The sequence below is a fragment of the Carcharhinus amblyrhynchos genome, chromosome 14, assembly GCF_965287045.1.
Source record: "Carcharhinus amblyrhynchos chromosome 14, sCarAmb.v2.hapA, whole genome shotgun sequence".
Lineage (NCBI taxonomy): Eukaryota > Metazoa > Chordata > Chondrichthyes > Carcharhiniformes > Carcharhinidae > Carcharhinus > Carcharhinus amblyrhynchos.
Window position 1 is genome coordinate 77,782,432 of NC_137337.1, and position 12,079 is coordinate 77,794,510.

Genomic DNA, 12,079 nt, shown 5'->3' on the forward strand with positions numbered 1-12,079 from the left:
GAAGCATTCTCCCATTTTACCTGAAAAGACTATTAATTTTATGCACTTTTCTTTACCTGGATAAACTGTATGCTGTGTGTGAAAGGAAGAGATCTCATCGCATCAGATTTCTTGCATATAGATGTCTTCTTGGTCCCTTGCCATATTTCTTTTAACAATATCTTCTCTAGTTCTACTTAATCTTTAGTTTTTTTTCTATCGGGCTCTGTATTCTCTTTGCCTGAAACTTGATCTTTTTTCTTTCATGAACCGATGTATCTCCTGTGACCTATGAGTAAGATTGAACGCATGGTTATTGAATTAATCACTGTGACTAGTGCCTTTGATTTATAATTATGAAATATCTGCAAATATGTAATAGCACTTATCCATCAATAATACTGTAACTCTATCTGCACAGAGATAAATGTGCCGACCATATAAGAAAACCACTAATGAGACATAAGAATAAGCTCTTAAGGAATGCATTTTCTTTTGAAAATATTAACACATTGTAATAGTTTGTTCTTGTCTTTTCAGGTTTACAAGGCATGCCAGGGGACTATGTATCTCAGGGTGGTCCTATGGGTATGAGTATGGCACAGCCAAGTTACACTCCTCCCCAGATGACCCCACACCCTGCCCAGTTAAGACACGGACCCCCAATGCATTCCTATCTCCCGAGTCATCCACATCACCCAGCCATGATGATGCATGGAGGACCCGCACCTCACCCTGGAATGCCAATGTCAGCACAAAGCCCCACAATGTTAAATCCTGTAGATCCCAATGTGGGGGGACAGATTATGGACATCCACGCCCAATAGTATAAGGGAAAAAAAATGAGAAAAATTGTAAGACTTTTAAACTTTGAACAGATGTTGACACTTAATGGAATTCCAGATGAGCTGTGATTTTGTTTTCACTCAATGCCAGCAGAGGACCAATGGCAAGACCAGGCTAACATGAAGCCAAAAGCTTTCTTCACCTGAAATTAACTCCAATGTAAAGTTCCTCTGGAAACAAAGACTGAAAGATTTATTACTACTGTAGCATAAATATAGGAACTAAGTTAACTTGTACATTTCTGTTGATCACTCTATTTCTGTTGCTTCCAATAGTTTTTAGAAAGAAAGTTATCCTTTTTCCACACTATGTGTGTTGTTCTCAAAATGGTTGTCCTTGTACAGCAAATGGAGCCACATTTCAGACCAGATTGCCCGAGTCCAGCCAACTTGCCATAGAGGAAGAAGCTAAGATGGAGACTTTTTTTTGGGATACGGCCACAGGCGCGAGGTTTTAAGAATGCACTAACATACCTGATTTTCTGGAACAATGCAGCCTGTAGCGACAAATCCGACCTGGTCCATGTGAAGGGGCCTATGTCTGATCATGCTTCTGGATTGACTCTTCTTCAAAGAGCTTGTTGATGGGAACCTGAGGACGTTTTAGCAGCTTCCTGCTATGCCTGTGGGGCACAGCATTGAGAAAATGTTGTCACACAAAACAACTCCGAAATGCTCTTGGGCAGACTTTTCTTAATGAAATTTGCTTTTTGCTGGTCTTGCACCAAAATAGAGACCTTTTTAAATGAACTCAAACTGCTTGGAACAAGCAATGACAAAACAAATCCTGTAACATACCTGGTACAGAGAGTTCAGTATATTAATTGTTACATGTTAGATATCTATGTGTTTACCTCAATGAGAAATAACGAATGTTTTGCTAGTATCAAATCTGCTGTGGAATTGGTATTGTATGTCAATGAATTCCTTACTCTTATCAGCACGTTGTCACAAGAGGAAAATGCTGTTTCCCCTTGCGAGCTTTGTCAGATTACAATAATACTTGTATGAGGACTGTGACGTATGTTTAAAAGGTGTTCAGTCACAAAATGCCGTAATAAATATTTCATTTTTAGATTTTTTTCTGTTTGATAACACACCTGTAATCGCTTCAACTTTCTTGGGATTTAAAAACAGATTCCTCCAGAAATGTCTGCAGCTAAAGATTTTGGTTTTTTTTCTCTCTTGTTGGTTAGTTCAGTCCTGTACGGTTCACATTTAATCAATCCATTGAGATGTGAAGTTTTATATTTGATCCCAGACCACCGAGTGATATTTGAAAGATGTGGTTCTTTGTCACTTCTTCAGATGTGGCCATTAATTTAAACAAAAGCAGGAGAATTTTTTTTATTTTTTGTTCTTTCTGTAGCATGAGCAGAAAAGCACCTGGAAACTATAAGCTCAAAGGAAGGGAGGCGTGTGGAAAATTTTAACAGCGTTAGGGGAAAAAAAACAGGGTAACTTCTCTACAAAAAAAAATCTACATTGTACAGTGTTTTCAAACACCAACACTCACCCAGAGAGTAAGAAATCCGGCCTTTCGAGTGAACAACTTTATCAGTAGGTAATGAGTTTTAAATAAATTTGAAACATGATGAGCCGCCATATCCAACTTTACAAAATCTTTCTCTATCTGCGTCTCGTGATGTTTACATGCCTGCCAATGCCCAGAATTTGTGTTTTCACTGGTTTCGAACAGGCCAATGCCTCACACAGTTCTCTCCATTTCTACAGGACTCCCACCCAAACCAGCCTGTCAAGTAACAGCTGATTTCAAACAAGTGTTTCTGATCTTTAAATCGACCAGCCTGAATTTTCCCAGAGTTTTTGCAAAGTCAGTATGGTGGCAGGATTGGTGAGGGGGCGGGGGGGGGGGGCGGTGGCGGAATAAACCTATTTAATAGAAATGTGGAAAATCAGATTGGGCAGCATTTGAAGTGAGTTATATTGTATTTAAAATCCTGGAGGTTTCTCCTTTTTGTTTACAGAACTTCTTAATAAAAGTTTATTTAAAAAAAAGAGCCTGGGTTCATACCATTAGACTGTGTTATGTGCAGTGAGTAATGGCTTGAAGGGTTCAGGCATGTTTCAGTATGTTGATCATTTGAACGTGGGACATGTATGTTGTGCTGTGAGAACCGAAGAGCTCCGAATACCAAACACTTGGATCATCTGAAGCGTTTAATGGGGACGTTTTTGGGGACAGGTCTCACTTTCACCCACAGATGCATTTTCTCCGCATTGCTGTAGATAAATTGCAGCATCTGTTGCAAGAGTGAAAGGTGCTCGCTGCATTCTATGTCCAAACCTGGCTATTGTCAAGGGAGTTAAACTTTGATTCCAATATTCAAACTTAATAGTCGTTTTTTTCCCCTCTCTCCATCTTTTCCTGGTCTCTTCCCAAAGCACTCGCTTATTTTGATTGACGAATTGCAGTTTGTCTCACCCCAGATCCCCACTCAAATCCAAACTCCGAGGGGCTGTATTTTTCCCCCAGTCACTCCTTGAGAAACTGCAGCTGAGCACTTATATTGAGCTGAGCATGTTGAACTTTGTAACTTGCGCCTGGGTGCAGTACAGCGACTGTGTGAGTTTTCTACTGAATAAAGGGTTTGTGTCCTGCGTTTAAAAATAAGTTCTGAAAACTTCTGTTTTTAAAAAAATTCTACTTGGAGAATATTCTTGCCATTAACCCAGGAATCCATGTGGACTTTTTTTTATTGACAACAATCGACATGAATTAGAAGATTGCGGGGTTTTTTTTGGGGGGGGGTTAAGTACTTGTTATTAAACTCGAACAATACATTGTATTAGTTTTGTCCGTGTGTTCTTTAAGGTCGGACATTATTCGCCTGGTGAACTGTTACATTCAGCTCTCTCCGCGGGATTGTTAGTTTGCGCTTGCAAAATGAGCAACTGGGTTGCAGTTTAAAACTGAAAAGGTTTCTTGACCCGTTGCGTTCGAATAACATCACAAAGAGCGATGATTCAAATCTAGCGAGTTTTGTGCGAACCCCCCTCCCCCTTTTGTGTCCCTTTCAAACCTTCCTAACCCAATTCTTACAGAAATATAACCTGATGTAATATCTGGGTTTTCACCCTCTCTCATGGAGAGGGAGCGAAATTGCGAATTGTCCATTTTAAACATCAAACTCAGGTTGCTTTAAGGAAGTAAACCCCACATTAAGGAGAAGTCAAAAAAAAGGGGGGGAGATGGTGTTTTGTGCTGACGGCGATAATATCCTTGCTTTGGTCACTGAAAACTTTAGCCTAGATTTGCTATCGACTCCCCTTGTTCAATGCATTCTTGGGGAAATTGATTACAATGAAACAAACAGTTCCACTAAAGTAATTTAAGGGTGAAAATCTATAAAAAAAATCAAAGCCCAACAAAAATTCCATTTGCATAATTGACAACTGCAAATGCAAAACTATATTTTTTATCGCAGTAAATAAGGGGGGGGTGAAATCACGACAAGTCATCACATTTCTTTAGATTTGATTACTGGAGCTGGGGCTGGATAAATTACTGGCCAAATGAATGGCAAGACGGTGCATTTCTTTATACTGAGAACTCCTTTCGCATTGAATAAGGTACTCAACACCAGCGAAGGAAAAAGTAGCAACATTTGAATGGTCCAGTTCTTCTTTCGAACATTTACACATTTTGGAATTTTTAACCAACCATTTTAGTTGTAAACATGTTACTATGGAGACTGCGTGTATCCCAGCCCCTAGAGCCCCAGTGTGGGTCAGAAAAAACGCCGCTATTTCTGGAGATCATTTATCACTGTCAGGAGATAATGATTCCCGCAGCAACCTTCTATTGCCGTTTATAATTGCATTATCTCATATAGAATGATCAATGAAAACGGCAGCCAGGCTTGGGATCATTAGAAAACATTTCCAAACAAAAAAAAACTTCTTGGACCCTTTTCAAAAGGTAGTTTTGTTTTCTGCCCACCCTCCTCCAAACAGAAACTAACTCGATTTGAGTTCTTGCCTTTTCTTTTAAAGCCACGGTCACCTTTTATTTCCGAAGCCTGGGGAAGGTTTACTGTTCCCGACGCCTGAAACGCACACACACACAAAAAAATCCTCAAATAACTAATGTGAACAGGAGGGGGGAAAGAAACTAAAAAAATGAATCAATTCGGATTGTGTTACTGTGTCTCTCGCGGAAGTTGTGACAAATTACTTGCGAACGCTTTCTGGGTTTTTTTTTGCTTTCAGTTAGTTCATCGCCAAGTGAATCAATGCAAATAATAAATGTCGGCAATGCTCTTGTCTCTCTCGCTCTATACAAACAGCTCAAAACACATTCTGGGGTTTTGGTTTTGTATCTGCCAGGTTTGATTTGCTCATTTGTCTTGCGTTTTGTATATTTTTTTTGTCCGCTCTTTTGATTTTTCTTTTATTTTTCAACCTTTTACAACCTTTCAAAAATACATTAGCCAGTTTAAAAAAAAACGAACGCGGATCTCTCAACGACTTAAAGAGATGGATTCGTTTTGATTTAATAACTCAACACTTCAAAATAAATGCGTCGCAATTAGGATCCGGATCCTAAACGTGTTTAACATGAGATTTTGGAACACTTTCTGTCTCTCTACAAAATTGCAGACAGAAAATTTACTTCCATCTTCCCCTGTGGTAAATTTGAATGAATATGGGCAGAATGACGGACCTGGGTCTCTGTAAGTTTTTACAATTGTTGTGCAGTTACATGTAACACTATCAGAAGCCGTTGAATCAAAAGGAAAGTGGCAACGGGAGAATTGGGAAGGTTGACATTAATTTTTTTGTGTCAAATCCAAATTTCAGCCTCCCCCCAGCTGATGTACTTTAAAAAACAAATTCTTGACCCAATCTGTGGATGGGTGTGATATTTATTCAAGTTTTGCGGGGAAGATTTATCGCTTGGTAGGGTTTTTACACTCTGCCCAGTGCGATGAAGCTTAGTTAATAGCTTCTGTTCGTCTTGTCCCCCCACCCCCCGAATGTCTTTTATATCCGCCTTCCGTATTTGTCTTTTTCTCACAAAAACAAAGCTCACGTTTTTTTCCTGTATCGGTTTGGAAACAATATTCCGCTTACAATTTGGATCCGTCCCATCTTATTGAGGGAACGGCCAATATCGGGGTATTAGGGACATTGTAGTTACAGCATAGCGAATGATAAAGGGGAAAATGCCAGTGAGAAGTGAGATGAAATGTAATATTATTAAATATACAAATACAAGCGACGTCAATATATATCTGTCTATAAAGACGTCACTTTTTTTCTGTGTAGGCAGTGGGTACAGCAACACCCCAAACCAGACAAGGAAACTTAGATGATCCACACTACTCATTGCAGGCTTGGGGACAGCAGATCTGATTTTAGCCATGCCTTTTCTTTCTCCTGTATCCGCTGAAGAAAGCTTGAGTCACTTTTTACCTAACAGATTATATACACAGGCATTATACATGACCTTGCGATAGAGATGTGAACAATATGAAGCAGCATGTCGGAGTTTGTAATTTGCAATTTGGGAACGGCGAGTTGGTTGGATTAAAAGGGGGATTCTATTCTTCGCACTCTGGACAATCAGTGATTCATTGGGAAATCTGTACTTAGTCACACAAAATCAGGTTCCTGGATCTCAACAAATCAGCTCTCAGTTCTGATCCGAATCTAGCATTTTAGAAATATATATATTGTGCACATAGAAAATAAACCTCAGCACATTATTCCCGCAGGAAGCTCCCGAGAATTTCTTTGATTTTTGCACAATTATCCCCCGATGCATAACTGTCCACGGCCAGGGAGAGGTTAATTGTGAAATGAATCTTATATATCATTTGTTAGCATGATTTTTTTTCCACCTTGGCAACATTTAAGATTTGCGGCTCGCGAAGATTCCGATTTGGAAAGCAAACTCGGGCAAGGAGAGAGAAACGAGCACCATCCAAACCCGTCCCTAAACTCCCTCCTTATTTGTGAATGTCTCACAGCCTTTCCCTTTCCTTGTTGCGGATGATTTTGTTATAAAAAAAGAAATGCAAATAAAATTAAAAATGCGCATCATTTTCCCATTAGCAATTTGATTTACAAATACGCATGGCCAGTCAAAAAAAAAGTATGCGGCTTGATTTGCAGAATACTCACTATTAATATTATATGGACGATTGCAAAAAAAAAATTAAATTCTGTTGTAACAAGGAGAGGAACCGAGCTATTAGAAGCTCTGATTAATAACTAGCTGGATAATGTTCACAGCCTTTTCTGCCCGACTGCTTTTTGAATTAGAGACGCTTCCACACTCTCCACAATGCCCATCTTGGAAAAGAATGACTGACGGATATTGCCCCCACTCTCTCCTCCAATTTAATGATGTAAATATTCTAATTAGTAAATCACATTCGCTGAAGGCAAGACCATGAGATCCTCTCTCCCAACGGCGGCCAAGTTTGAGCATTGCACCTAGCTTGGATAATAGGGAAGGATTTTTTTTAAACAAAGGTATAAAAACTTGATAAAGTTCTTTCTTGGTGCTTTCGTCTCGAGAATCTTGGCTATTTTTCAATCTACTGGGACTTTAATTAGATGAGTGGCTCCAATAGATACCCCCTTTTTTTAATTCCCCCCCCCCCGCCCACTCATTAGCTTCCCAGCACAGATCTGGTGGTGTTGGGGAGTTTAACATTGAACCAATTCCGTAACACACAAAAATAAAACACACCATCGCTCCGGGAGCCGCAGATAAATCGTGCGCGAACCAGCGGAACTAACAGGCGCAAAAATGTTGATAATTTATCCTTACGGATTGTTGCTATTTCGCACCAAAGCATTAATATTTAACTCCCCTCTTTCTTCAAGAAGGAGGGGGGGAAAGGTTATAAATATCCCGCGGGTAGTTCAGGGCTAATGTGGGTATTAATTGCATAAAGATTTCATGCTTGCTGTAAGTAAGTGTTGGATTGAGAAAGCTTAGTGCTGGCTGGAGTTGTCTGGGAGTGGGTGCAGTCTGTCTGGTTGGCTGGGTGAGTGGGTGCAGTCTGTCTGGCTGGCTGGGTGAATGGGTGCTGTCTGTCTGTCTGGCTGGGTGAGTGGGTGCTGTCTGGCTGGCTGGGTGAGTGATTGCTGTCTCGCTGGGTGAGTGGGTACTGTGTCTGTCTGTCTGGCTGGGTGAGTGAGTGCTGTCTGGCTGGGTGAGTGGGTGCAGTCTGTCTGGCTGGGTGAGTGGGTGCTGTCTGTCTGGGTGAGTGGGTGCAGTCTGTCTGGCTGGGTGAGTGGGTGCTGTCTGTCTGGGTGAGTGGGTGCTGTCTGTCTGGCTGGCTGGGTGAGTGGGTGCTGTCTGGCTGGGTGAGTGGGTGCTGTCTGGCTGGGTGAGTGGGTACTGGCTGTGTCTGGGTGAGTGGGTGTTGTTATGTCAGGCTGGCTGGTTGGGTGAGTGGGTGGGCGCTGTCTGGGTTATTGGGTGGTGTCTGGGTTAGTGGCTGGGTGGGTTGGTTGGTGTTGGCTGGGTGAGTGAGTTAGTGGCTGGGTGAGTGGGTGGTATCTGGGTTAGTGGGTGTTGTTTGGGTGAATGGGTGGGCTAGTGGCTGGGTGAGTGAGTGGGTGCTGTCAGGGTGAGTGGGTGCTGTTTGGCTGGCTGAGTGGCTGGGTACTGTCTGTCTGGGTGCTGGCTGGGTGGGTGAATGGCTGTCTGGGTGCTGGCTGGGTGGGTGAATGGCTGTCTGGGTGCTGGCTGGGTGGGTGAATGGCTGGGTCCTGTCTGTCTGTCTGGGTGCTGTCTGGCTGGGTGCTGGCTGGCTGGATACCAGACAGACCGTGGCTGATGGCCAAAAAGGATGGAGCGACATCCGAGCGCCCCCAACAGGCTGAAACTGAGCGGCGGCCCCAACACGTGGGGGGCGAGCCCGAGACATCAACAGCCCCCCCCCCCCCCCCCCACCTTCCTGCAGAATGTTTGTAATCAGGACAGCTTTAATCATCAATTATGTACACACACACACACTGGAATATGTACACAAGCGGGGAGGACAATGCAGCCTCCAATCTGATCATATTACTAAGAAGCCTATCCCCGCAGCTATGTTTCTGCTTAAACAACCCCCAGCATTCGGCTCTGCAATTGCTAAATATTTATTTTTTTTTACACGCGGCGGAGAATTAGAATGCGGCTCATCAAATGTGCAGTTTTTTTTCTGTAAACAATAAAACCGAAGGCTTGGGAAAGAAAGGAGATGTAACGTGTTCTATTTACCGTAGACGCCGACAAAGATTTCTTGCTGCTTCTGAGAAGGAGGAAAAAGGCAAAAGAAAAGTTAGTGACACCGTGTAGAGGAAAGTTAAATATTCTGGAGGGTTGCAGCAGGCAGTCCCCCCGTGGGGTGGACTATTTACCTGCAGTTAATTCAAACACAATTCACCAATAACAAATCCAACCTGAGACTTCTTAATATCTGGAAGGTGGTGTCTTTTTTAGGGGAGGGGGACTCTCAGCCTCACTTCAATTTTAAAACTTAATAAGAGTGGATTCCAGGCTCCATCTGACACTCGGAGGTAAATTAATGATCAGATCACACGTTAAGTTAAATTCAATAAAAAAAACACAAAAGGACCCACCCAATTCTATTGATAAGCAGAAAGTGAAAGCAGGGCGTTAGCCCCTACTCTGATACACTATAATGTGTGAACATTATGCAAAAATCCTGGATGTTATCAGAATTCTATCGTTTAAATATTAAGCCAAGCCCTTGCGTTCTCATCATTTAACACCATCTTTGCCCAGATTAAGGCTGAACGACTCACAGTGCTGTCCATACCCGTCTTTAAAAAAAACAGCCAGTAAATTCTTTTGTTATCATTTACGCAGAGGCTTGTCGGGGAATACAGTATTCGGGAAATAATCCACATTAAGTAACGAGATAGCAGGAGATTTGAACAGCAAACGTGTTGCATTTATTTGTTTGCGCCGAGCCAGCCTTTCACCCTCCACCACCACCACCACCACCCAAACCCCGAAAAATAAATAAGCATTATTAAACACGGTTATGGCCAACCTTTCAAACTTTGATCCCCGAAATGTTTTGCCAGGATCAAACTTAAATCATTCACTTGCGCCGAGACGGTGGGAGCTCTTTACAATCGAATCTTGTGTCGGAATTATTTTAAAATGATTAACCCATCAGTCACACATCAGATCAGAGTGAATCTGGAGCAAAAACAGAAGGGGATGTTTCTCAAATCACAAATGCTAAATCGAAGAAAGAATTCAACATTGGGGGGAGGGGGGGGTGAAGTAAAAAGGAAGAAATGATTTCAGAGAATTGGTTATATCAGACTTTGAAGAATTGAAATTATTAGGGGAGAATAGTTTGGGGAGGGAAGGGAAGTGTGATATTTAAAATCTTACTACAATGCTGATAGTATCATTGGAAAGAAAGTTGATTGAAAGAGTCATGTTGTAGGTTATTTGAGATACTGCAATTACCAAAAAGAATAAGCCAATACCTTTCAGTGGCAAATGTAATTCAGAGTAACTAGACTACTTGCTTTGCATATCTGAATTTCACAGAGTCATTTTTGATCTGTTTGAGGTTTAGTCTGTGTAAGCATTTTACAAAGTTGGAGCTAACACATAAAGAGAAATTTAAACAGTGCACTGGAAACCTTGTTGGTGCCTTGAGGAAAGGACAAATCTACCTGACTGCTTACCTATCTAGCCATGAGCCCTAAACAGCACCGGAGATCAGAATGTTTCATTCACAAAATAAAAAAGACACTTCAATGGTGAAAATAAACGTATGTGATTCAGAAGCAAAGGTGAGCCATTAAGCAATGGCTCAGACTTTTCAATGTCAATGACACTTCACAAGAAAATCTCAAAGATGTTTTACAAGGATTGAGTAGCAATGTTAAGTACCATACCCTCAGCCACAACTGCAAGAGATATTAATTAATACACTGGAAATAGTTGGGAAAAAGCAGAGTTTTAAAGGGAAGCCACCATTGGCAACGAAGAGGCCCAATTAGCAGCCGGAAGCATTGGTGCTGAAAAGCAATAGCTGGTGACAGGAACTTTTTAAAGCTTCAGAGATGCAGCTGACAGCAATATATACTTTTCTAATAACAGTTAGTGGTAGAGGATAGCTTACCATTCATGAAAAGCAACGCTGTCCGTAGCTCCATTAATTTTGGTATTACAGTAAGTTAATCTTAAATGACTATGTCATAAGGATATATGAGAACTGACTAGAAATTGGAAAAAAAGGCACAAAAGTACTGAATGCATTTATAAGGAATGTCAGCTAAACGAACACTGTGCTCAATACTTCCATTCTGCCTTGTTTATGATCCAAATTATAAACAGCTCTGGACCACATTTGAGCAGACAGTTACATTTTTGATTGCCAATGGACATACAAAAGATAAAATTCAGAAATATTTAATTGAAAACCTTAATTAATTTGCTATTTCCTGTATATTAATATATTGTGCAAAGATCCACCAAGCAATGTTCCTTAGGGGAAAATAATGCACTTTTTTTTAGTCTTGAGGATATATTTACTCAAATTTTCACAGTAACTTCATTGCAGTGTTAATGTAAGCCTACTTGCGACTCTAATAAATAAATTTTAAATTTTTAACTTTCCTTTCCCACCTATTGACCATTTTGCATCAATGCCACTCCCTTCCAACTGGAAGGAGAGATGTCATTGAGCTACTGTGGCTCCAGCTTACTCCAGTGGCAGCTGACAGGAATTTAGTGGGATAAAATTTAGAGTGTTGTTTCTTCTCTATCATCCTTCTTCCAACAGTAAATGGAATCCTTTCTTTTGTGTACCTCCTACAATCTTGCATAATAAAAGAAGAGTGCGAAAAGGCGAGAGTTGGCAATACAGAACCTACCCCATTTGTTCCATCTCTTGAACCACCCAAGCCCAATCACTGGCTCCTGGGGAGGGAAAGTGAAACCCCAGAGAAACCCAGTCTGGACATCAGGCAGAAGACTGACCAAAGTCACTTCCTGAGGTGAGCAACTGTGAGTGACAGGCTGGCTGTGATTTGAACTTTTGACTTTCTGTTTGGGAGTAAAAAGTCCTACAGCTTGAACAACTGGCCAGTGATTTGCTCACAGAAGCCACCTATTGAACCATGGTGAGGGAAGGATTGATAAACAAGTGGGAGAAAGAAAGAAACACAAACAGAATGATTCATCAAAACTCTGGATACCTTTACATATTATTCGTTGCAGAGTACGACTT

The 12,079-nt window shown here is 41.2% G+C and overlaps 1 protein-coding gene across 4 annotated transcripts in view; it reads left to right on the forward strand.

Moving 5' to 3' along the window:
- meis2a (Meis homeobox 2a) overlaps window positions 1-1,899 on the forward strand; it is a 120,834-nt gene extending 118,935 nt beyond the window's left edge. For 2 of the 4 annotated variants that reach the window (XM_080203155.1, XM_080203156.1), the window contains one exon: window positions 520-1,899. In XM_080203155.1, the coding sequence (XP_080059281.1) occupies window positions 520-806 (287 nt within the window). In that variant the 3' untranslated portion in view covers window positions 807-1,899. The remainder of the gene's footprint in view (window positions 1-519) is intronic. The other 2 variants (XM_080203157.1, XM_080203158.1) reach the window with 1 other exon arrangement.
- Window positions 1,900-12,079: the final 10,180 nt, after the last annotated feature.